The 25870-nt window shown below is 37.1% G+C and overlaps 1 protein-coding gene across 2 annotated transcripts; it reads right to left on the bottom strand.

Moving 5' to 3' along the window:
- Positions 1–9: 9 nt before the first annotated feature.
- On the bottom strand, positions 10–9613 carry bdh2 (3-hydroxybutyrate dehydrogenase, type 2). Of its 2 annotated transcripts, none has more exons than XM_026303393.1 (10): positions 9537–9613; positions 6552–6639; positions 4485–4563; positions 2386–2482; positions 1814–1922; positions 1397–1457; positions 1114–1227; positions 746–804; positions 486–578; positions 10–310 (listed from the first exon to the last, which is right to left on the bottom strand). In XM_026303393.1, exons 2-10 carry the CDS (start codon positions 6621–6623, stop codon positions 257–259), a joined length of 738 nt encoding a protein of 245 aa, XP_026159178.1. In that variant the 5' UTR covers positions 6624–6639; positions 9537–9613; the 3' UTR covers positions 10–256. The 2 variants fall into 2 exon arrangements, with proteins under 2 accessions (XP_026159178.1, XP_026159176.1); XM_026303391.1 differs by having other exon boundaries at positions 6552–6642; positions 9537–9606.
- Between the last annotated feature and the right edge of the window lie 16257 nt (positions 9614–25870).

Genomic DNA, 25870 nt, shown 5'->3' with positions numbered 1-25870 from the left:
GCACTGTACCTGTGAAATTGTTTATTAGAAAGTCTGTTAACATGTCAGACAGCAGTAGGAACATTTCTGAAAAAAATGTTCTAAACTTAACAGGCAAAATCAAAACTGATGACACTGTGGACACCTTGCTTGCATTTACAGATGTAATAACAAGAATCATTTCATTTATAAAGTACTTTTCAAAATGTGCAGCTCAAAGATTTGAATCAAGATAAAATCAAGTGCCTATTGCCATGAGGAGCCTGCCACAGGTTTCTCAGAGACTCCATCCTCCATCGATGATTTGCTCTGTCCCGGTCACATACGCTGACTGTGGAGGACCCAAAAGATATATATGAAATTGGCAGCAACTACTGTAAGTCTGAAATGACATTGTTACAACATCGAAGTTTACATTAGAGTTAAGCTTTCAAACTGAACCCACTTCTCCTGTGTATCAATATAGCACTCACATATAGTACATGACATTTTTTCACTGTACTCACCTCATCTGAGGCAAGGTATACACACAGGTACGCCACCTCTTCAGCTGTGCACATTCTGCCAGTTTTCTGTCTTGCCATGAAATCCTTATAAGCCTATAGAGAGGAGTAAAGAGTTGTAGCATTCAGTATCTTCAATAACCAGTCATCACAATTTCTTATTTTGGAAATCACCATTAAGGTTTAATTACTCACATATTCATTATTTTCACATTAAAAATGGAAAAATAGTAGAACCTACTATAAATCAGAACCTACAGTACCTGTTCTGGATCAGGTTGGGCCTGGATCCTACCCCTCAGTGAAGGAGTATCAACAGTCCCTGAGGAATACAACAGAACAAGCCTGACCAACTAAGCCTACAGTACTAAATACTGAGACTGTATATACTATAGTCTGTGACTATTTAGAGTATTTTAATAGGTAAATCAACATGACAGAGAATTTATCCAGCTTGTATAGCTTTGAAATACACAACATCTTTAAATGTTCTGACATGAATTTAATTAGCTTTCAAGAATGTCTACAGAATACAGTTATCTATTACATGCTAGTAACCCTATAGTACCAATGTGTAATACCTGGAGATGAATAAAAGGGCACAGTTTTTTGCAGGTTGTTCTAAACTTACCAGGACAAACACAATTACAACGAATGCCTTGCTCAATGAAATCAGCCGCTATTGATTTGGTGAGCCCGATCACTGCAGCCTTGGAGGTACTATAGACACATCGGTTCACAACACCTGAGGAAACACATATGTCCTTCACACACAGGCACACACATGCAGAGCAATCTACGATGATGAGGATTACAAAGAAAATTCACATGATGATCTTGATGCACATTTTAAACTTATTGTCCCTTTACTTCAACATAATATTTGTTTTTAGATGTTTGTTTTTTTTTTTTACCTTTTATGCTTGATGCAACAGAAGCCATGTTTATAATGTTTCCTGACTTCTTTGCCAACATCTACAATGAAAAAATAAATTAAGGTAGCATATACCTAGATTATACTTGGTAGAATAAAATTAAAATTATGTAATTAAAATTCTGCAATTTAGTAACAAGTATGTAACAAATCAACAAATGTGCTATGATCCAGGCTAAATTTCCCCTTAGAAACAATTTGGCTAGTTTGCTGCTAAAGCTGGATTAGTTACTGGATAGTCACTGCTGCCCATCATGTCAAAGGCTCAGTGTAATACAACTAATCCAATCAGACAAAGCATGGGAACAAAATAATAGCATATGTCACTCAGTTTACAACAGCACGTATTGCATGCACTCAACAGTGTTACACATATGGTAAAGTGAGCAAAGGTCACCTTAGGAAGGAAAGCCTTGCACATGAGGTACATGCTACGGACATTCACATTCATTGTGAAATCCCAGTCAGCTTCTTCACAGTCTAAGATGGAGCCATGATGCACAAACCTGCATACAGTGCATGACCAATAAACCTGAATATAGCTAAAATGGTGTCAAAATATTATATAAGACAGTATTATGTACATCATCTAAATATATGGGATGAGCTTAAAATGTAAAACATCTAATATGTTAATCACAAAACACAGACGAGCACAAGAGATTCATTTCAAATAGTAATTATTAAAGGAAAGTTAGGAAAATGTTGTGTTAACCCCCTTGTTACTTTACAGTGTCTTGAAGGGGCCAATTTAGAGACCTTTGTTAAGGAGATTGCAAAAAGGTCAAGCAGAGATTAACCTTTCAGACATATAGGGATTTTGGAAATGTAGCTGTAGCAGGAGATGGATAAATGTGCTTAGCGTGGAGACCGCATGTTGGCACTATAAGCAGAATTTTTTTTTTCTATGAGTTTTCAATAATTCCATAATTTAGGAAAATATTAACATTATGTGAAGGGGGGGAGTACCCAGCAACATTGAACAGCACATCTACATAGTCATGTTCCTTGGCCAGGGCATCCACTTGGTCCTTCTTAGTCACGTCCACAACCTTGGTCTTGATCCCTGTTGATTAAGAGGAATAAGTCCAAATCAGTTTAAATGACATGTATACTGGTTACAAAAACAAATTAATTTGTATGACTTTCTCTTAATACTGGAAAAAAAATAGTTTATGATGGAGCAAACACTTATATTATTTTCCCCCACTTCTCCAGAACTCAATAGCCATTAGCAAATTGTCTGTGTTAGATGAGTTACTATAGACTTTCACACAATTACAGACATTTACATGTGAATGCTACCTTGTACAACTGTCTTTTCCTGCTGACCATAAACAGCTCAATTGAAATCAACTAGTGTTGAGGTATTTGGTTCTGAGCTGAAAGGAAGCATTGAGAGAGGGAAGCGTATTGATCACTTCCAATTTAAGCCACGTCAAGAAGGGATTAGAATAGGCAATTTTCTGCTGCCTGAATTTACTTATGGTTGGTCACAATTAAAACAAATATTGGAAGAGTATGTATTTCTACCAAATCAGCCATCCTCTAGGCATTTTATCACTTCAGTTTGCTGATTATAGCCATATGGTAGTACCATTGTGCAGATCAGTGAGCAGCAATGAGTTGGCTATTTCGATATCTAACTTGGAAATAACACTGTCAGAATCCAGGGATGTTGCATTGTGGCACAAAGGGCCAACAATCTCAGCAGGGAGTATATGAGCATGTACAGTGTGGTCCTGGTGGCTTTGGTATAAGTAGCCTACATCACAGGTTATTTGGAGTAAAGTATCAGCAGCTGACAGGGGAAAGCTGGCTGTTGAGGAGATTAGGAGAAAAGAAGAGGCCGGTAGATGTGGCAAGGCAGTGTATCATACACAGCAGACAAGGAGAACAGCGGATGACATGGGAAAGTGTAGAAAGAAAGAAACTAAGTTGGAGAGAAGTGCAGGACATGGAGGCAGGTACAGTAGGATTAGAATCACGCTAGATGCAACTTATGATGTGCTATCATCTCCCCAAAATCTGAATAGGTAGATAGGTAGGTAGATAGGTAGGTAAAGATCCAGCCTACCCTCTATGTTCAGGGGTATCTAAACTTCATGCACATCCTTTCAGGGTGTAAAACAAGCCTGGTTCAAGGGCAATACGCATGAGGACATAACCAAGGGTTGGAAGTGTCTAGCACCGACTACTGAAAGTAAGCATCTAGAGGTAAACTCAACAGATGAGAAGAAGAAACAAGAGGGAGATTTTGAAAAGAAGCAGGAAGGATGTATCTTTGGACAGGCAAAGGTCAGGACAACTAAAGGCAGGGAGAGACTGGCAATTGTGAATAGATTTAGGAAGTCAGCTCAAGGTCCCTCAAGGGCTTGTCAGCACTAGTCCAACACCAGATCTTGTGCTGTGGTCATAAACACAGCAAATTGTGTATTTTGTGGAATTTACAGTTCATTGGAAAAATGCTGTGGAAATGGCCTTCGAGCAGAAAAAGCTCAGATATGGAGGCAGAAGAGCGTGGCTGGAAAGTTGAGGTCTGCCCAGCGGAGTCTGGATGTAGTGATTTGATGGCAGTTTTTTTCCTCTGTTGAGTGACTTGCGTATAAAAGGATGGAGCCTAAAGCAGTCACTGAAAAATATGGTTGCAACCAACTCTAGTGAATGACTGGAAGAGAAGAAAGGTGTAGGGCCCTGAAGATTTATGACAGCTCTGGCCTGATACCCATCTTTAGGGGCACATGTTCGATCAAGTATGATTTCATCTAGTTATGGAGCTTTAATAAGAACGCTCACCCATTCTTTAGCACACTCCATCATGTATTGGTAACTGCTGGTTTTCTATCTGGACAAAACAGTACGTTCAAAATCGTCACCTTAAGCTCTGCATAACTAACATTTTTCACAGTTGATAGCTTCAGCAGAGTAATGAAAGTAATGAAATGAAAGTAAGTAGTGAAGTAATGAAAGAATGTGAGAAAGCAGGGGAAAACACTTTGGCAGACATCACGGCTGTAACGCACTGGTTGCCCAGCAGGTGGCAGCTGCAGACCAGTAGAAGTTCTTACCTGGGATGCCATCCAGTTCCTTCAGCTTCTCTCCATTAATATCTGTGGCTGTGACCTTAGCTCCTTCTTTTGCAAATGCCTATAGTAAAAAAAAAACAAAAAACCTTAATTTAGTTCCAAGGGGTTGCAGAATGTCTCAATAATGTTCCAACACTAGCATCTGAGAATTCCCTTTAAGAAATAATATTTTAATATGAACATTTGATTCAAGCAAAGCTAATTTTAAAAAATACATTAGGCCTTTTAGTTAAATAAGCATTTGATTATGAAAAAATGGCAGGAACATAACATCTGAATTGGTGCCTGAATGCACACTGTCCCTCCATCTGACTGAATTAGGTCTAGCTGACAACCAGATCTATCTGTGGACACAGAATATTAATTTCAAACCTAATCTCTCAACTCCCAGTTTCAATTCCAATTCTGCAGTCAAGTGATAGCTGATGGAGTAACTGCTTCATTAAACACAGAGGTGACGACATCAACAATACTGTCTAAATACAAATGCTCAATTGACATCTTACAGCACATGCAACAGACCTTTCTGTAACTGTCTGCACTACAAAAAACACAAATCCCTGTAATAAAGGCTCTGTGTCACACACTCCACATCACTTGAAACGAATGGATATGTATGTGTGTGAGACGATCGAGTGTTTTCCTATCTTTTTGGTAAGAATAGTAGTATTGTCCTGAACCGGTGTTTGCATCTCAAGAATCACTATACAGCACAGGTATTTGAAGTGCATATATATGGGCAGATAACATGTTGTAAACATGCACAACATAAAATCTATAACCTTAATGCAATGTAAAATCTATTAATGGATTTAAAACAGCTTGTATATTTCTTGGTTGATTTCAGCTTTTCACCCTGATAAACATGTTTAGTATAAAGATGGAATAAAATTGTACCATTGTATCACACTCACTGCAGATTTGGACAAGAATCAGTGCTGTGTAGCTTTAATAGTAATTTCTCTCAAGCCTTTGTTACTGTGGATAATTGATTGCTCAACACAGGGGTAGCTGATCAAGCAGTATAGGCTGGCTTTACTAACTATCTATCAGGTTAATTGTGGGGAAGTTAATGGATTCAGATAAAACTGGCTTTCTGTTGTTATTGGCTTACCCCACAGTTCTGTACTGGACCTACTTTTGTTTGCTATTTTTCGCATTAATGCAAATGGAACTTACTGCATATCGTTATGCCAATGATTCAGTTTTATATAGCTCTGCTATTTTTAACATGTCAGTCTCAGGTTTGGGTTTCATTTCAGATATTTTTGATTATTAGTTCTTTGGCAGCCAGGAAGGGCTGATAGCTGCCACTTTTTTAACAGCTCTTCATTACAATTACTCATTATACACGGATGCACCAGCACGCCTTTGATTTATATAGCCATTGTAGACAAACTCTCCTCATATCTTTGCAACTTATTTCACAAAGTTCAGCTTCCAAACATAAGTTTATATTATCTACAGTATATCCCTAGACAAGAGAAAGAAAGCTTTTATGTGCTGTAAAACCAGCTCCTTGGAATAGTTTGCAAAAGGAAATTATAATTTGTATCCCATAATTTGTATCCCAAAATAATTTCAAGGATATTATAAACTCCATCATAAATGATTCCTTTACTAATTTGTCTCTGTTTTTAGTTACTTTTAGCGTTCTGCATATTAGCCTATTTATCCTTTAGCATATGGTCACCATTGTACTGACATGTTTGAGCATATAATGCTGCTGCGCTGGTCAGAACTCTCTGGAGAAACTGCTTGCTTCAGTGGGCTTTTATCCAATTAAATGTGATAAATAACTAAACAAACTTCAGCAGACACAAAATACTTGCACATATAGAGTGTTTCTGTAACACAGACGTTTTGGCTCACCATTATTGACTCAGCATGTTGGTACAGAAAATATATCATGGAAGGTCAGCATGTATGCTGTTTGCATACAGAAAATTACACACAGCTTTCAGTCTGTACACCCTATGATATTAAATAGACAAATTTCCTCTGTGGTATGGAATATGTTAGTCAGAGATTCTTATTTAAACTCATTACTATTGCTGCAGCACGTCCAATCCCCTGTGCAGCAGCTGACAGCACAATCACTTTTCCATCCAGGCGGCCCATAGTGCTCCCGTCACTGCTGCTGTGATCAAAACAAGCACACAAAAGTAAGTATTGAGTATTGAACAAATAACAACAGGGACATTGTGATGAGAAAAGCACCGTGATAATAATTATTATTATAAATGAGTTTAGAAAGCATTAATGTATTTTAATGTGTGATTGGGAAAGAATGCTTAATGTTTGCAAACATTTTATTGATTCAAAATGGAATTTTTAATTTTTAAAAATAAATTTTAAAAAGATGCTAAACACATTAACTGATTGCATTATAAGGGTCACTGACTGGCTGAATATAATTCCAACAAACAGATGTCACAGCCATATACATTAATGACTGAAAGTACTCATGTATTGCCATCATAGATAAACTAGTACTGCATCATTTTAAATGCTCAAGCTGTAGCACATCAAGAATCAAGAACAGCTACACATTTCAAAAAGTATCCAAATTATTTAATTTTAATTAGGGCCATCATGATTAAGCAACAGTGGTTTATTAGATATTGTAGAGTAGTGTGTGGCCAGCAGTTGCCAGTTATCTGGCAGTTTGCCCTCAGCCAGTTCAGCATGATGAATCTGTATCTGAAGAAGCTATTAGTGGACTGTTAGTAATTACGCATATTTATTTTTTTCCACATTTTTCACCTCTGCAAAGCAAATCAGAGATGTATAAAATGTTCCAACTGTGCAACACTTTGTGCTATTCTGGGTGGCTTGATTGCAAGCAATTCCTTGCTTGAACTCTGTATTATTTCAGGAAGTATTTGTTTTGGTGTTTATTGATATACACGACCCGTGCAGTACCAATCATAATACTGTTTTTTTTTGCATAATTCTCTACCACATACACCTGCTACTAAGTCTGCATAATCTAATTAGCATACTATTTCTGAACAGACCACATGAATTTCTTTGATTGTAATCATTACATAACATAACATATATATATATATATATATATATATATATATATATATATATATATATATATATATATATATAAAGCTTCTGGAAATGCAAGTAGGTGGCACATACTCGATGGGAAATAAGACCAGCTGCTTATTTGTCAGCTATTTGCTAAGTAGACCTACTGTTGTCATTTGCTCATTGTTGGCAGGAGTTGGTATTGCTTTCATACAGGAGTCACCATAAACACAAATTTTGTAGAAAGATTTGTCACTAAGTGCCTCGGTGCCTACCTGCTGCAGGTACTGTCGTATCATCACAGATTTTATATAGAGTGGGTGTTTTTTTGGTTTTTTTTTCACTTCCAGGTTTGTGTTAGTCAAAGAGTATGGCACAGTTAACAAAACAGGCTTTCAGGTTCTCAAGAATATTGCTGAGAGGATTATCAAACATGAAAGCAGCAGGAGTCATTTAGATAACAATAAAATTGGGCTTGCTCTCGGCAGAGCAAACAGAGTTACCCAAATTGCATACAAATGTAGAATTTAAGAGGATAACAGCAAGTGGATGAGAACAGGTGCATGCTCAGATGGCTTATCACCTGTATTAAACTGTGTGGACAATGTGGCACATACAGTGTACATATTGTGTCTAATGTGTGTTTCTTCATCACCTCTTAGCTTTGTTGTTTCGTTTTCTTTAGGATAAATGTATTTCTGCAGAATCTGGCCTCTTGTGGTGTAAATGTTTCATTGCACAAACAGTAGAATTTACTATTTGTATTTCATATTTTGTGTACACTGGCCTAACAATCAGTACGTTTGCCAAATATTTACTAGGTTAATGGTATTTTACACAGTGATTTTTGAGCCAGTCCCTGCGAGGCTGCGGGTGATGACTGGTCAGTGGTGTGGCTGGGTGAGAGGACCTCTGCCCCAGAAATGGAAGATAACCAACTAATGACAGCAGGGCAATGGGGTAGCATACCGAAAGGCCTTGTAACAGAGACACAGGAATCATCGACGCCGACAGATGAGTCGAGCTGACCTACTTGACAACAGCAACACCAGGAAGAGCTTTCTCCTCTGTGAATAAGTAGCTGCCCCTGTGTTTAAAGGGACCCTGACAGGGGAGATAATGAGTTGGACAATAGAGAATTGCAAATTGGATAGTAATGATTTCTTTGGTATGTGCCTCTGTGTCCTTGACAGCCAACAGACTGATTAGAGAGGACCAGAGAGCCATTGGTATCCAAACTGGCCACAAATTATTGTAATCAAATATTGTCCTCAAATCCTTTTAGCACAAAATGACAGTAAGAGGGGAAAAAAAAAGATCAATTTGAAATGTCTTGCTGAAAAGATGCTGTGTTTTGATTTAAAGACTTGGACAAAGAGAAGAGACAGCCGCTGACGCTGAAAGACAAGTGCTTTTATGTGGGACAGATGTTGGACACGCCTCAGCAAAACAAGCAAGGCCTCACCACACTGACAGTCCAGCAGCTCAGTAATAAACAGTTTTTTCCCCTCAGTACATTGTGCACTGTTTTAAGTCTAAATCCATCATTACAACATTTCTTAGTAAGCACATCTAGCTAAAACTAGTGCAGTCTAATACCATTAAGCTTCCAATTAATCCCACTGCTGCAAAATTGTATGTCAGTCTATTAAGGTAGAAACAACATCAAGTAGTTGATAGTACAGCCTTTGTTGAAATCGTTTTTGAGAGGTTTTGGTTGCAGGACTATATCCCTTTACAGTCTCAGAGTAAAATACATAAAGTATTTGTCAGCAGACAAATGGATCTTGTAGTGTTATTGAAAAACTCAGATATCAGCGGTTTCAGTCAAAATTGCAATATTAAAATTTCAACATTTTAAGTCGAGCAGCTGGATAGTTTTAAATAGGTTTGAAATACGTTTGGTCGCAGAGACGCCGTGTCTACAGACCCACGCTAGTAAAACTATACACACAAAGAGCTTTGGAAAAACCTATTTTGGATACGCACCCTCAGTTCACGTCCGACACATTGGATCTTCAGCGATCACGAGAGCGCCTCATGTGACCTTCCGTTTATCCTGCGATTGGCTCCCGACCAAAAAGTACGTATGACGTCAGCTGTGATTTGAGAAGACGAAAGAAGAGCAAGAGAGTGCAGGGAAAGGTTTTACGCATTGACGGCTTTGGTTTTTACGCCCCCACCACTGTGTGGTTTCCCGAGACGGTTTCGAAGTTATGAAACAGAATCACATTCACCAAAAACAATGTTGCTTATTTATTTATTTATTTATTTATTTTTTCTGCGAGAGAGTACATTTTTTTAGCATTGCTTCAGTTCTTTAAACTGCCTTTTCAAAGATACTTTGCCTTGATGGAAAAAAATATTAATTATAACAGCCACGTGTATTGTCTGTTTTGTTTTCTACTCTTCGTCTTCTTCCTCATTTATTTATACAAACAGTATTTTAAAAATAATGTAAACAAGCATCATGTGCCTTTCAGCTCTGGGCAGCTGTGAACAATCTTGTTGATAAAGTATCTTTGGAAAGCCTTGAAAAATGGCCTTTGAAACCTAAGTAATGTTTTACATGAGCCCAGTTTAATTATCACTAAAGCTTAATGGTTTGTAAATATGAAAAATATAAAAGTTTGATGTTATCATTTAGGAAGCTTTTAGTTTTCCATTTCAAACTTTTAAGCTGTCATGTACAAGAAGTCTATAAAGTAAACATCTAAATTTCTGTGACACCCGACTAAACTCCTGTTGATGAAGGCTGTGTTGAATAATTCAAGGCTCCATAACAGGTACCAAATAAACCTCAGGATTTTCACAGCTGCTCTTTTCCAAGGTCAAGAAAGAGCGTCTTTATTTTTCATTTCATCCAGAAGCCAACAAGAAACACAGCGTCTATTTATAAATCTAAATCCAACTTTCATTGTTTTTGATGATTAAACCTGTCTCGAACAATTTTTATGTTTTAATACCAGTTAGTTTCCACTGCTGTTATTCCTTAGTATAACAATGAGAATCTGGGTAATGCTGGATAGGTGTATTATAAGCCAGTTGTTGTCTAGAGAGATGCAAATATATAATATGATATTAAAGTGCCCTTTTTCATTTTAAGTGCTATTTTCTCCATAAATAGGAGTTATTAGGTATGTTCATTGACTTCATTGTCCTGCACTTTTTAATGTGAAGTGTAATTTTTAATAATCAATTGTGAAACAAATATGTGTCAATTTATAAGATATATATGAACAATTTTCTATTTGCCCAAATCTTGACCAGCCCCACAGCTAAGGAGGCCTGAGGTCCCTGTCATTATCTTCGTCACCACAGATAAGTGGGTTGGGAGTCAGTTTGACACACACCCAAGGGATGCACTTCAATCAGAGGCCATTAATATGCAAAGACAGAGTAAGTGCCTCGCCTGTTACATCTTGGTATGCAGTTGATCACTTGTTGAAGCAGGACATTACAGCTTTGTATACCTACTCTAAAAAGCTGTATTACTCGTTTTCACTTATTGTTCATTGAGTCAAAATGTCAACATTAAAAACAAACAAAAAACATATGGGGCAGCAGGCAAGAAGCACTCAATAAAAAAATGTCTATGTTTGATTAAAATGATACTGACACATTTCTAGTATGCATTCTTTTTCACTATGATTTCCATTTTAGTCTTCCCTTGTCCACATATCTGGTTGATTTTTAGCTTCAGGGAGAAGCAGTCTCCAGTTTTCCCCATTCAAAGCACTTGCAAGACTTTCCATTATACCAGACATGCACTTTTGTTTTGGAGTTCAGCGATCTCCTGGGCCTATTGAAAATCTCATGCATTTCTTCAAAACAAATGTTACTGACTGGCATCACATTACCACAGCCATTGTTACCTGACACTTGATCTGCTATCTTACAATGGCAGTCATATTTTTTTATATTTGGTGTGACACGTATAATTATTGTTTTGAGGCACTCCACTGATTTATACATAAATATAACTTTGCACATCATGGGGAGTAGGGCGTCCGATTCTGCATGTGAAAACTGTTGTATTTTGTCTCCTGTTGTACTAGAAGAGCTCTGTCAACTATGAGATAATAATATGTTTGAAAAAGACCCCTTTATACAATGTGTTGTCTAAACCAAATATAAAGGCAAAAACATCCATTCCCTTTTCATCTGGGTACACCAAAATGCAAAACGTCTGTTATCTACTAAAGAAAAAGTTTCAAAGAATCTTCCGAACCTGGATAATGGCACAGACCTCAGCACACTGATCAAGGTATGAGATGAAAGTTTTGGGAGTTGAAAGGTCTCATTTTCCCAGAATGAACTTTTATGCTCATGATATGGTTGCACCTCCAGCCCCCCACGACCCTGGATGTATCAGGATATGCAGCAGATGATAGATGGATGGATATGGTTGCATTACAGAAAAAAGGTAGGCTGGAAAAGGATTCACATGTCTCCTGTAAAAGTACAAAACTAAATTATTTGAGTGCCCCTTGAACAAATAATGCATCAGCACAGAATTTGCATTAAAAGTGACTTGTACCAAACCATTAATAACTTACTGATTGAGTAGTAGGAAAAAATGAGAGCACTTTCTTCCTTAAGGCTATGTATCCATTTAATCCAAAACAAGCTGTCACTTTGTGCACGCTTTAGATTATTCATTTAGACCCTGTCAGTACACATGGAGCTCTTACATTTCATTAACAGTACTTAAACTACAGTCCCTAGCTTGAGAGCGACACTTTTTACATTGTTATCACAATGTTCTAGTTTGGGAAAAGGTAGAAAAACGACAACTGAGGCAATGTGTCAATAAGTTTGACAGATTTACTGTGGCTGGTAGGGGCTAACATCAACTAATCTGAAGTCCAGAGTTGCTTCTGACAAATTTAAACTGATGCCTTTCTCTGGAAAGTATAGGCACACTAGTGAATATTACTGGGCAGAACACCACTATAAACTTGCTCAGAAGCTGGTGATTTTCCTTTTTCTTTGTATTTAAAGAATACAAATAAAAATATACATATATTTTCCATTTCCACCGTATTGTGTGTTTTAATTTACTGTTTATCTGTAAATTCAAGCAGTGAACAAACTGCTCAGTTTTCTGTGGCAAATTACTATTGTCTATCAATATTTGAGACATATTGTCTACAAGCAAACTGAGTCCAGATGCATACAGATGCATGGAAATAAATTGATAAGCAAACTGCCAATGATTTTTCATCAAAAAATGCTATATGACAAAGATTTATATTTAAGTATTTTTTTATTCATACACATTTTGTTCAGACTGCACTGAAATGTCTCTCTCTCCTCTCTGCTCTCTCTCTCCTCTGAAATGTTGTAATTAATTTTACTCTAAGAGCCTGTTAATGCATCTTGATCTGCTAAAGTCACATCTGTCACAAAAGAGAGGTGTATTAAAACTAAAGATAGCAGTCACTAATTTTGACACAGCCTAATGAGGTTCTATATGACTGTCAATGAAAATCAAATGAATAAATAATTAAAGTATACCTGCCTGTTTGTGTATACCTGCCCTATGTTTTAAATCAGGAAATACTTTTACCTTTAAGTGGGATGTTCTTAGACATTAAAAGAGATTTGAAGAGCAATTTAGCATATTTTATATTTTATTTTTGACTTGTAGACTACTGTATGAACATCACTGCATTAGGCTATTTTAGTTGAAGGTTTGGTTCATATTTTGACCTTTGACAGGTAATATTAATGCACAGAGCAATCCCCTTTATCACATAAAACATTAAGATGTTATTATACATGAGGAGGCTATGACATCTCCTAAGATGAAGTACCTAAATAGCTTCCATATTTTTAGAAGAACACAAAGCTTTTTCCTCACACTGACATGCAATTACAATTTAAACATAACTTGACCTCCTTCTTTAGGAGACTGTACTCCCCTGAATAGCAGCCCTATCGTTCGGCTGTGCTGCAGCTTATTAGGGCCAAGATTTATGTTTAATTGCTAGGTGACGTCTAGTGGCCACAGTAATTATGAACAGTGAAAAGCAGGACGTTAGCTATATGAAGACTGACAACGCCTGCACTATATTAGTTGTAATAAATGCTCCACTATGCTCACTACCTATTAACTATGTCAGCTATTTAGAGCTGAGTAGGTAGCACACACAATTTATCAGGGATTTTTCACTGAAGACGTCTAGTCTGTTGTGGCGGTAAATGACAATAATGAGAGCAGGAAGAGTTAAGGTTGCAGACCATAAAACCAAAACAATGAGCTGAAAGATACTAGAACACTGACAGTTAAAGTAACACTGCAGAGTCAGTGCTGTGTTTGTCACTCTAAGTGAACCATTTCACATTACACATAGTCACCTCACTCATTGCTGATGGAAATAATGATTGCAGCTTTAAAATCACTTCCAGTACATTTTGATATAAAGTGTGTTGACCCTTATGTTTTATAGTGCTTAAGTTTATAAAGACACCTCAAAACCAAAATATATACACACTGGGTCAACTGTAGTAAATATGTTGGCTTTAGTAATTATTTGGTAATAGGATTATTGGATAATGTTTGCAGTAATTAGCTTCTGGATTATAAATGACATTGCATGCTTTGAACTGCACGCCCACATTATTACTTTGAGATTTTATTATTTTCATTTTAGTCTGTTTCACTTATAAAAACATCAGACTTTACATTTCTGATGATCTCTGTTGCTAAAAGATTTTAGAGAGAATAGGTTATGTAATAGACAGCATGGCTGATGGATGAGTGTCTTGTTGAGGAACCCAGCAGTAGCCTTGTAAAGCGAACTGACGTCGTTTGTCTGGAAAATCCCATCAACAGTTTCCAATCTGCCAGAGGCTGATTCTATCAGTGCAGTAATATGACAACAGTGAGTAAAGATTGATTGTTTGTATTTCTCCTGCTGCAGTGAAATTACCACCTAAATGTCACATACAGTAGATGTAGTTTACACTAGGGCTTATTTCAAGGAGTGCCTGGTGATTTGGAGCGTGAAATATGTTGACTCTGATTCCAACTTCGAAACCTGGCCAAAACAGAAATCTATCACCAGCTTTAATAAATAATCCCATCTGTTGTACTCTGGCCTTAATTTCTTCAGTATTTTCATCACAGTACAATTTTGCCAGGATAGTTTCAAACAAGTACTTATGCCTGCTTCAGTACTATGAAAACTGAAAGGAAGATTAAGGGCATAATTAAGTTGACGTTTAAGTTTACACTGCATGAATTGCTTTAGTGCATACTTGGAAACAGTAAATAACTTTTCTACAGTCTACTACAATATAGACTGTCATTTTGGGAAATATGCTTATTTACTTGCCAAGACACTGGGTCAACTGTTTAGACTGTGGCAGGAAACCAGAGTACCCAGAGAAAACCCACACAGACACACAGAGAACATGCAAACTCCACACAGAAAGACCTCAGGTTTAAAGATTAAAGATATAAATAAGAATATCGACATTTTGCCTGTCTAAATATTAGGTGTAATACTAATAATGGCGTAAGCTAAGTTATTTGTCATGCATACTCCTTGCAACTTTGAAAAGCTACATATTCATACATACAAATATGACCAATGTACCGTATGAGCATCTCATGGGTTGACAAGGGCTATTCCATAAATGAGTTTTGTTTTACACCCATTTTGTTTAAATGTTCTAATATGTTTGATTATTATAAAAATAAAGCTGGTGTTTGTACCATAAGTGCTGTAGACATCTCCAGAGAAATTTCAGTTAGAACTTTTAATTAGAAGTGTTTTCACTTCTTAAATTTTTTAATGAAAAAGTGACTTATTTCAAAGACTATTGTCATCATGTGGCTCTGGGAGGTTCAAGGCTGAAAGTTGCAATGACCATCTTGTATACGCTCTCAGAAAAGTGACTAAAGATATTTTTGGAAGCACCAAAATTTGCTGTAATCCCCTATTGCCACACTGGTAGCAGGATGAGTACGCTGATACCCTCACAAGCCACCTTACAATTCAATATATTGTCCTCTAGGTTCTACTTAAATTTCCTCTGTGAGCCACCAGGCTGTCTGGATCTCTATAACATCTCCTGCAGTGTGTGGGGAAGAGGCCAAAATTGTCACGCTCCAAGATGGCCATGGGAGGGGAGGAGGTTTTAAAGTTGCTCAGCTGTGTTTCTTTCAACAATAACCTTTGGGTTTTGAATCACTCAAGCTTAACAAAATTATGCACATATCTTGAAAAATGTATGCACAAAAACACAAACAGGTAGAAAACAACAGGGGTGATTTTTTTGGTTCAACTTCGGATCAACTTCCACACATAGCTAACTAACATAACTTCTCTCCTGTCTGTAAGGATCTCTGTGTAAAAGTCACCGTGTTCTACTCAGGCATCTATTCATCATTCTGATTGTAATCACTTAGAAACTTGAGGTGATTTATGGTTCTGTCATTCCATATGCAGCTACAAATGTGAAACATCAGAATAGGATCCTGCACATTATTTCTCACATTTTATCAGGGGGTGTATCATACAAAAAGAACATGAACCTCGCTGTATCTGCATGAACTTAAGATAAAGGGCTATATACTGATAATGAGTATTTAAGCCAATGGAAATCAGATTTTTCTGCCATGAATTTGCAACACACAGATATTGTATCACCATGGCACCGGGACAATAACTTATGGCATCATAACAATTACAGTCTTTTTCATTCATAAAAACAAATGTGCACTTCAAATTCAGTAGATGGATTCCTACTTCCTGATTAGGGTCATGGGGATCTGCTGGAGCCTTCAGTGAATAGATTCCAAATTAAAATGATTAGACTTGGAGTATATTTTAAGCTTTTTAAAATGGATGTTAAGGGAATAAGTGGGCAACAAAATTCTGCATAGACGTCTTCGGCAGCCACATTTTGTATTAATCTACTAATGTCCACTGTCAACAGAACAAATGAAATGACAACATTCACTGGAAACCAAAATTACTAACCCATGGAGGGCTATATTCAAAATCAAACTGAAACCAAAGTAACGCATGTGACTTAGAAGTGTGTATGGCCCCTGTGTACATGTATGCACTTGGAGGAACATCTGGGCACGCTCCTAATGAGTCAGTGGATGGTGCCCTAAGGCAGTGGTTCCCAACCCTAGTCCTCACATTTATCAGTTGTTTAAAAAAAATTCTCAAGAAATTATATTTTAAGAGTGTGTCATGCCAAGAGTTTTCTGGGGACTGTTTTGTATTTAGAACATAAATCACAGGTTTTCATATTCAAAAGATCATGTGTCTTTGTTCAACCTGATCGTGCGACTTTGGGAGATGGTTATGATTTGGGTAAGGCATTGGGAAAAGTGTCAAGGTGACTGAAATCTCATGTGTGTCCATTGTATGCAAAATTACAGTTTACCGTTCATATATTGTGCTCCTTGCAAAGCAATGTTATCTCTATGCAATGGGATGAAATCAGGCTGCTCTGTTTGACTTTGAGTCAATGACATGACACTACTGGGAATTTCATTTTCATTTATTGGTGCTCATGGTCATTCGATTAACTTTCCTTATAATCTCTTTTCTTTTAAAATGGGTAGACAAATGACTGACAGGGTGAAAACCCAAGGAGTCCTTTGATCCTTCAGTGGGCAAACAAAGTCTGATGGAGGAAGACAGGCTGTCTAGCATCGCAAAGAAAGTGAATATGATTGTTAGCCACAAAACTCTCTCTGCACTCTGATTCACATAGCACAATGTTCCAGTCAGAGAAGCTTTAGTAAAGGAACCATACAGGGATATAAACAACTGAGATGTGTCAGCAGGTAACTCTGAGTTCAACTCTGAGGGTTTCGATCTTTATTTCATCAGCTCAGAAGCTCTGCAGCCCTGCCGCCAAGAAAAATCCAGCATTTTTTGAATTTATAACTCTCCCCTAAGTTACAAACACTAAAAACTATTTTATAGAACTAAAATAAACGTTGCCTTATTAATTTAGCTGAGCAAGAGATTGATGTGTTGTGTGTGTCAGAATGCACAAACCTGACCAGGCTTCATTAAACAGAGACTTGATTTAAATCCAAAATAAATGTCATTCAGGTTAATATACAACTGAATACGTTTATTTGTTGAGGCATTATTACTTATTTGCAACACTAATGCGGCATAATTTCATGCTAGAGTCACCAGCTTTATATAGTGTGAACCGAATAATTGGCATGTCTACCTCTGTATTTTATAGCAGGTCTATGTGTATTAATGTTTGATGCTAAGACACAGAACCATAGTGGCCATAGGTTTTAGAGTTATTAACTAAAAATATGGCTATATTTGGCCAAATATTTGTAGCTTTCTTTGTAGATTCTATACCACTCATTTCTCATATCACTAATTTCTCATTTAAGCCATTCTGACTTCCACAAAACTCCAATTATGAAACTGCATCCTGCAGTAAATGATATTATTCATCAAACTCATTTAGCACTGAGGTTTTCTATTGAGTCCTTGCTCAAATGTACGCTGTTAATAAATATTCTTCTTTAATGTTATTGAGAGAATTGCATTTCCTTTATTAAATATTCCAGTCACTGCCTACAGACATGCTTCTCCTCAGTGGAACAAAATTCCTCCCTCCTCATACTGCCAACACTTGTATTACTAATGCTACAGGCAAGTCTATCCAGCTAATGTATGAACGTGACAATCACACTTTAAAGGCAGCACCCAGGGAGAAACAGTCCATATTTGGAAACCTTCCTGCATAGTGATGCAGAACTGACAGACTGCCCAGTCCCTTCGGTTCTAAGGACATAAGATAAAGTTAGGCAGAATGGCCTGCTAGGGTAGAGAGTTGATGCTTCTTCAAGTTGATTGCAAGGCCACCCAGCACTGCTAGCTTCAGTTTAATCTAAAATGCATATGTTACTATTGAAAAATATTTTCAAATTGCTACTCATAGATTTTTATGGCATAAACAACTGACTTTGGCACAAAGGGTCTCTTTAAAGCAACCTTTCTTCCTGTTCAGAAAGTCTTTGGGGCAAATGTAGCCTCTTCTAAAGGGAATAAGGTAAAAGAACATTATCTGATCTGATGAAATTCACACTTGTTTCTACAGTGTTGTCAGAAGTAGCTGTAGAGAGTCTTTAGCCCTTCTACAATTAAAACTGCCAGAAGCAGGGCTGTTGTCACTTTTAATCCTTTACATGCAATCATCACCATTTCAGGTTGCTGTGTTCTCTGTTAGTGAACAACAGCCTACCAACATTTCCATAAATCATTTATGTATTACATTTTCTAGATAGTGATGTTTATGATCGTGATCAGCCATGATGTAAACTTGTTTTATCTACCTGATCTAACAGGGCTAGTCAGCTCCATGAGCACCATAATGACTTTTAAATCAAATTACACACTAAACATTTTTTATAACCTGTAATTGAAAAGCAAATGCAATTTGAATATGCTGTAAGTGTTGACTCATTCACACAATATCTTCTAGACACAAGAAAAGGTTAAAAAGGAGTAATGAGAGCGATATTTCTGTTAATATCCTTTTGGCAGTTGTCTAATATTGACTCATCTGAAAGCCTTTCAGTGCTATGCAATGGGTGGCAAAGCACATTTCCAAACTGCACATCAAACATACAACATGCGAACAGGTCTCCTTTTCAAACGCCTTTGTGAATTAACACAGTGGTAGCAAATGGACAGAGGAGAACAATGAAGAACATGTAGCTTGAGCTCAAAAGCATTGATATACCACCCAAATATTGATGTGTCTTTTGTTTCCATGTCAGCAGTGGCAATTATCCCTGCAAACCCCATGAACTGAAAGTCTGAACACTAACAATCTGTGAATTATGTCAAAGGTTCCTTACCACCTCCCACATAACAGCATTTCCTTATCATAAATTGCAGCTTTGTTGTTGTGCCCTGAAACCACATGTCAGCTGCCTCTCCACTTCATTGGTAAGAGACATGCTGGGACCAGAAAGTGTCACAGACCTCCTGTAGGGATGATACTCTATAGTAGTAGGTAAAGTGATGAATGTACCTATTGGAAAGCAGAGAGTGTACACATTTCTCTTCTTTTATCCTGAATGGGGTCCATTCTGAATGGAGTGCTGAAGAAGAAGCCACACCATTTTTTCTTTTGGTTTTTGAAGTTTCATTTCTCTCGAGGAAAAAAAGACTTGTGATTGTTATCCTGGAGTAACACCAAAGAGATTTGCAGTAGACTTTGAGAGAGCTTTATGGCAAAATGTCAATCAAAATACATATACCTGGGTCCTGGCAGCGAGCTGCCTCAAGCTCAAGCCCTTTGTGGGCTTCACCTGAAGTCTTTAAAACAATAACAGCTTTTCTCCAAATTCAAATAAGCTTCAAAAGACCATGCACTGCATTCAAAATTTAATTAACCTAATCTCTGTGAAAAGCAGATGCTTGTCTTAGGATTTCTACAGCAATAAACGGATTAATGTGTAACGCCATGCATGACTGTGACATCTGCAGCCTTCAAACCATTTAATTCCATTGCAGTGTTGCTGTCTTGAGTTTTGATCAAAGTTCGTGAAGTGCAGAAGACAGCTCGACAGAAGCAGCAAGATAAACATGCAGTACAGACAAATAAAAGATCAAAATTTAATAAATGAAGTGTGCTATAGCACGCAGGGCCGCTCACAAATGTGGTGACCACTAATCAGTGACTGGACAGAGTGTATTCTTCCATGAAATAATGCAGAAAGTGACTGATACGGCTGAGTGTTCATATCTGGAGACGTGCACTGACAACTTAATGAGATTCTTTCTATCTTTTTGTAAGTACAAAGACACATGCCTGAATTTAAAAACACACAGATAGGGCAATTACTTTCTCATAGCGTCATATCAATGCTGATTTGCTAGAAATATAATGCAGTTGATGCAATTTTTCCATTCATAATAAATATTGTTATATTAAGGAAAACTACAAATCATAGTGTTGGTCAAGGTTTGAAAAAGGCAACTATCACTGTATTATTGTTTAACAAATCCAATTTTTTTTTTCCTAGATTTTTGTTCATAAATCTAAACCACACATGGACTGTTGCATGTGAGTCTAGCATAAAGGCAAGGTTATAGCTTTTTCTATCAGACCATTGGTCTTTACAGCCACACACACACAAGTGGAGTGAAAACCCGACCTCGAGACAGGGGGAGACTCAGTGTTGTTTAAAGACAGATATACTCTCTACATTCTCTACACTATATATATAGTCTATATATATATATATATATATATATATATATATATATATATAGGTAAAGTAAGTAAAGGTATAAAGTCATATACTGTTGCACTTTGTTCATATGAAAAGTGGCCCAAAGTGCCTCACAAAGACAAAAAGAGAGGGAGAGATCATATCCAGTATAATTTCTCAGTTCCGCACAGCTTTAAAACACTGAATTCATGGTGTGTGTGAATGTTGTATTGTCTGTTTATAGAAATGTAGGACACAGCCCACTAACTTTTAGGAGATAGTGTTGACAACAACCATCCACTGCCAGACATGAATCATTGCTCTCCTCCACATTCCACACAGCAGTCTCTGCGCCAGAAAGACAAAACAAGACAGCTCCAGCCCGCTACCAACCAACTTGTTGATTGACACTGGGACTCCAATTCCCCTTTTATAACACTTTAGGGAGTCACAGAGAAAGTGTTAGGGCTGGCATTACATTAACAACCAACATGATCTCTTGCACAGTTCATTTTAACACTCACCTCTCGGCTCGCTCAGCTCAACACCTCGTCCAACAACTCACCTTTCCTCATTGCCTCCTTGTCTTTTCTAGGCTCACCTCAGGGTCCTGCAACATCATCCACCTCATCTCCAGCTTTCACCACTTCTGTCAAGCACAATCTGCACCACAAACCCTGCTAATAATGAGGATGACAGAGAGAGAGAATAAATCTCTTTTGCCTGGGCAGGCGTGACTGAAAAGGGCAACAGGGGCACTGGAAAGGTTCGCCTCCGCCTAGCAACAACCAAACACAAGAACAGATCAATTTGCTCTTGAACTTTCACTTTATTAGAGCAAAACAATAATGAAGCAACTGAGAACAAATCCAGGAAATAAGAAAAAAAAGTGAAGGCACCCTTACTCTTCCATTAAAAACATACTGCATCTCATCTATGTACAGACAGACAAAGTATTGTCTGACGTCCTGATGAATGACAACAGAACTTCTATTATTTGGGTTAATTTTGACTCTACAGTTAGTGCTGCTGACTTTAAAAAGCATACTGCTAAAGGACAGATGGAATAAAACACTCTACTGCATTCCAAATCATTTTGGACCAACTCAGCATATGCACACTGTAAAGGGCACCACTATGGATTTAATTATTGTAAAAGGTCTTAATATCTCTATGATTGTGGTGATCGCCATTGCTCTTTCACATAATTGCTGTGCTAGCGTGTGACAATCACACTAATTTTAAGTCTGATGCAATCAAGAACACTGATGGGCAAAACACCCAATGTCTCAATATACTATATATCAACATATCTCAATATACATCAAAGATACATATGCAGTAACTACCAGTGCAACACAATCTGATTCAACGCAGGGCAATTGAAAGCTATATAATGTGACTGAATGATGCAAAGGAATGTGGCTACGCAAGAGTTTAATTATTTACTACTCAAATAAAATTAAGACCTTTTCACAAACACTTTCACAAGGTGGTCTCTGTCTGTTTTCAAAGTTTACAGTACACACCTGGCTCGCAAAATTACGGATGCTCAGGATTAACAAGAATAATTAAGTGCAATATGAAAAACTCTATGCTTAACACTTTTCTAGACTAACTCACCAGGGAGGAGCAGATTTCTCAATATGCTCAGCCTCACCCATGTTTGTTGTGCTCAGCCACGGCAGACATTAACATAATGCTGGTCTAATTTAGGAGGAATATAAAGATATCACATTTTTGGGTCAGGCACATATTTAAATAAATGCATAATAATCTAACTTCTAATAATCATATAGATCAGATTTTATCGACCCAAAGTTGCATCCATTCACGGCTGCTCAATTTGCACTGTGCCTGTGTGTCCATCAATATGAATCAGTTAATCTTCCCATCCTTGCTGAGGACACCAGACAATATTTAGAAATGTTCTCTTCTGCTGTTACTTTGGCTTCAGTGACTTTGTAAATAATTCACTTCAAAAGTTATAAAAATCATTGATGTTAGAGTTCTTTTGTTCAAAAGTAATATCTTTAAATGCCCATCCAGCCATCCAACCATTATCTACAGCTGCTTATTCCCATTTGGGGTCACAGGGATCTGCTGGAGTCCATCCAGAGTTGGCTGATTGTTTCCAAAAACACATTGAAAACTGCTTTTAATAATTAATTATCTTTAAACTACAATTTAGATGCTTAGTAAGTAGGAATTACAGGCCATTTAGAAAACTGACAGTACCCAATAAAATCACTGAAAATGCTTTTTAACAGGAGCCCCTCCAATCTCTAAACTTCAACACCGCTGACAATGTTTTTTCCAGTCTGTTTTCTCTTCACTAAATGAGTGCATTAATCAACGACTGGCTTAGGCCCAAAACTTCCTCCTGTTAAAGATTAGCACAAAAAAGAAAAAGGAAACAGAACTGATTTTCTTCAGTTGTGCCTATAATTGTATCACAATAGTGTGTGCTGTGTTAGATAAGCGCATCCACACTGGGCTTCTGTTGAATCTCCTTCACAGGAGATTTTAGGTAGCATCCGTGAGGCTTCGGGTAATTTATCATTTAAATAGTTAAAACTCATTTGAGTTTTTAGCAGTGTTGTAATGTAGCATGACGTTTGACCAGTTTTTGTCCATGCAGGTCATGAAAGCACCTCACAGCTATGAGTCACCTAAAACTGTGTATTCGGAAAATAAATGATACTTCAGCCTGTAACATCTCCAGTTTTGCAGCTTATGGTCGTATTTAGACATGGACAGGAAAGATGCTTACTCACACTGCCTTATCATTGATTCCTTTTTAATATTGTTTTAAAATATTTGTGGCAAACCATCATAGAGAATAAAATAAAGATTAAGAACTAAATTTTATTTGACACAAAACAGGATAGTATCTGTTGCAGCGTTTTCACAGTCAATAACGTTGGCCAATGACGAATAGCTTGTCTGCATGGCTGACACTGGAAAATCCAGGATTAAATAGAGGATTATTTGTGTTTAAATGAGATAAACACAAATCCCCTCTGTCTGTTTTTCACAAATATGTTTGCTGGTTGATGATGCTGATGCTAAAATGTATAATTTGACCTGTTATTCTAATTTTATCTTGGAAGTGTAATTATGTAGTATGTTCTAGATTCAATCATATTTAGTTGATGAATGTGGAGTTTTTAGTTTTCACATTTAAACATATGATTACATAATACTTATATTTCAAAACATATATTCTGTCCAAATAACCAGCTGTTGCAACAACAGAGTTATGTTTTTTGTGGACACAATTCACACATTTGTGATGCGTTTCTTGGTTAGTGTAGAATTTCTGCATGGTTTGGTCTTCTTCACTAAAATATCTACTCTGTAATTACCTCTGGATTCACCACAGTTTGAGACTGCTGGTATGTCATGCAAGACTTAACTCAAACTGAAGACTCTATTTTACATTCCCCCACTCTAATCAAGTGTTCGTGTGTGTCCTCAAGAGGACTCAGCTGAGTTTAAACATTCTTTCTTGTGCTATACCTCATGAAGAGATCCTCAAGTACTTTGTCTGCAAACAGTGTTTTGCAGACAGGCACACTTTAATTCAGGCTTTTCATCACTCGCTCTTTTTGTCACACACGCACACACACACACAGACACACACATAACAGCATGCACTTAAAATTCTCCATCAATAGCCTTTCTTCCAGCAGACATTTTATCTCTGTCATAGCAGGAAAAGCACAGGTGTAACGAATAACGATGGCTCTGTTCATGTTGGTGCATGTGCCTGAACTGGAATATCAGAATGGACAAGGATCATTGTTTATGTCATTAATTACACTGGTGTTTGACAAGTCAAAATGTTCATTGTTTACATAAGCACGCTGCCTTATCTGTGTGTTTGTTTTCACATGAAAAGTGGATAAGAATATTTAATCAGAAATGAAATTACCAACATTTTCAAAGCGTAAAAAGATTCTGGTCTTAAGCCTCGAAAGCCACCCCCTGCCTTGGCCCCTGCTCCAGAACATTTTGGATTTGTCAAGTAGACCTTCTCCCAGTACTTGTTTTGACTTGTCATACAAGTAAAAGCATGGATATTACTAATCACAGTAATGATGATGCTGTTCTATTCGAGCCTTGTAGTAAGCCATGACAGTGAGCCAGCATGCACAATGCCAAAAGCCTTAAACTGAAGCAGCTAAATGGAATTTAGCCAACATTCATTTTATTATTTGAAACTGTGCTTTTCCTATTGTGGCATGTCTAAATGTCTCCTGTGACTGAGTGACTGTGTTTCTATCTGCTCTTCTGAAATCTACAAAGTACTTTAAGGAGAAATAAACCTGACATTTCACTGTAAACATGTCTAAAGTCACATTCAGAGTAACGGAGGATTAGGTTAATATTTACTTATGGTGCTGGTGTTTACTGAGGTCCATTACATTAAAAATACAAATGTTTACTTAAAAAAAACTGTGAGGGTGAGCTCAACGCTTCATTCATCACTTCATTCTTCAATTTCAGCTGATGCTCACTGCTTTGGGAGCTGAGGGAGAAGTAATATGACACCGATCTTTTTCACTTACCTCACAGCAAGTTCATGTCCCGTGGTGATTCCCTGTTATTCTATATATTTAACTTTTATTAAACTAAGCAACCCAAGTAATATCAAAAGGTTTTAGTGTATAATGTTTGTTAAAAGTGAGGACATATGTTAAAAGTTCATCTAAGCGAAGAAAACCGGAGGCTTCTGTGGATAGTGTCATCATGTACAATTTGCACTGTATATCATCGCAGTTAATGCAGTTAATTAATGCAAATTATGAGAACATTAGATTTGTTTTAACATTAAAGCATTTAATTTGGTTTTGATTGCACATAATTCACAGGAATCCTTCAGTAACAAGCAGTTATATAAGAATGAACTTTTTGGCAAGATGATGACAAAGGAGCAAACTGCCTTTGCCTATTCATTGGCTGTCATTTAAAGAATTTTATTTATCCATGAATTATTAAGCTCTGAAACAGATCTATTCAGCTTTGCGTTACAAAAAACACTGGCAATAATAGTAATTTGTTTTCTTTCAGAAGTAAAAAA

The sequence above is a fragment of the Mastacembelus armatus genome, chromosome 1 (assembly GCF_900324485.2).
Source record: "Mastacembelus armatus chromosome 1, fMasArm1.2, whole genome shotgun sequence".
Lineage (NCBI taxonomy): Eukaryota > Metazoa > Chordata > Actinopteri > Synbranchiformes > Mastacembelidae > Mastacembelus > Mastacembelus armatus.
The sequence above is the reverse complement of the archived record's forward strand: the minus strand, read 5'-3'. Positions and strand labels throughout refer to the sequence as shown.

Coding starts and splice junctions, on each gene's coding strand:
- bdh2 (XM_026303393.1), bottom strand. CDS start 6,623: ATGGGCCGCCTGGATGGAAAAGTGATTGTGCTGTCAGCTGCTGCACAG. Junction 1,923..2,385: donor GTGCTGTTCAATGTTGCTGG/GTACTCCCCCCC, acceptor CACTGTATGCAG/GTTTGTGCATCATGGCTCCA. Junction 311..485: donor TATACCTTGCCTCAGATGAG/GTGAGTACAGTG, acceptor GGTCCTCCACAG/TCAGCGTATGTGACCGGGAC.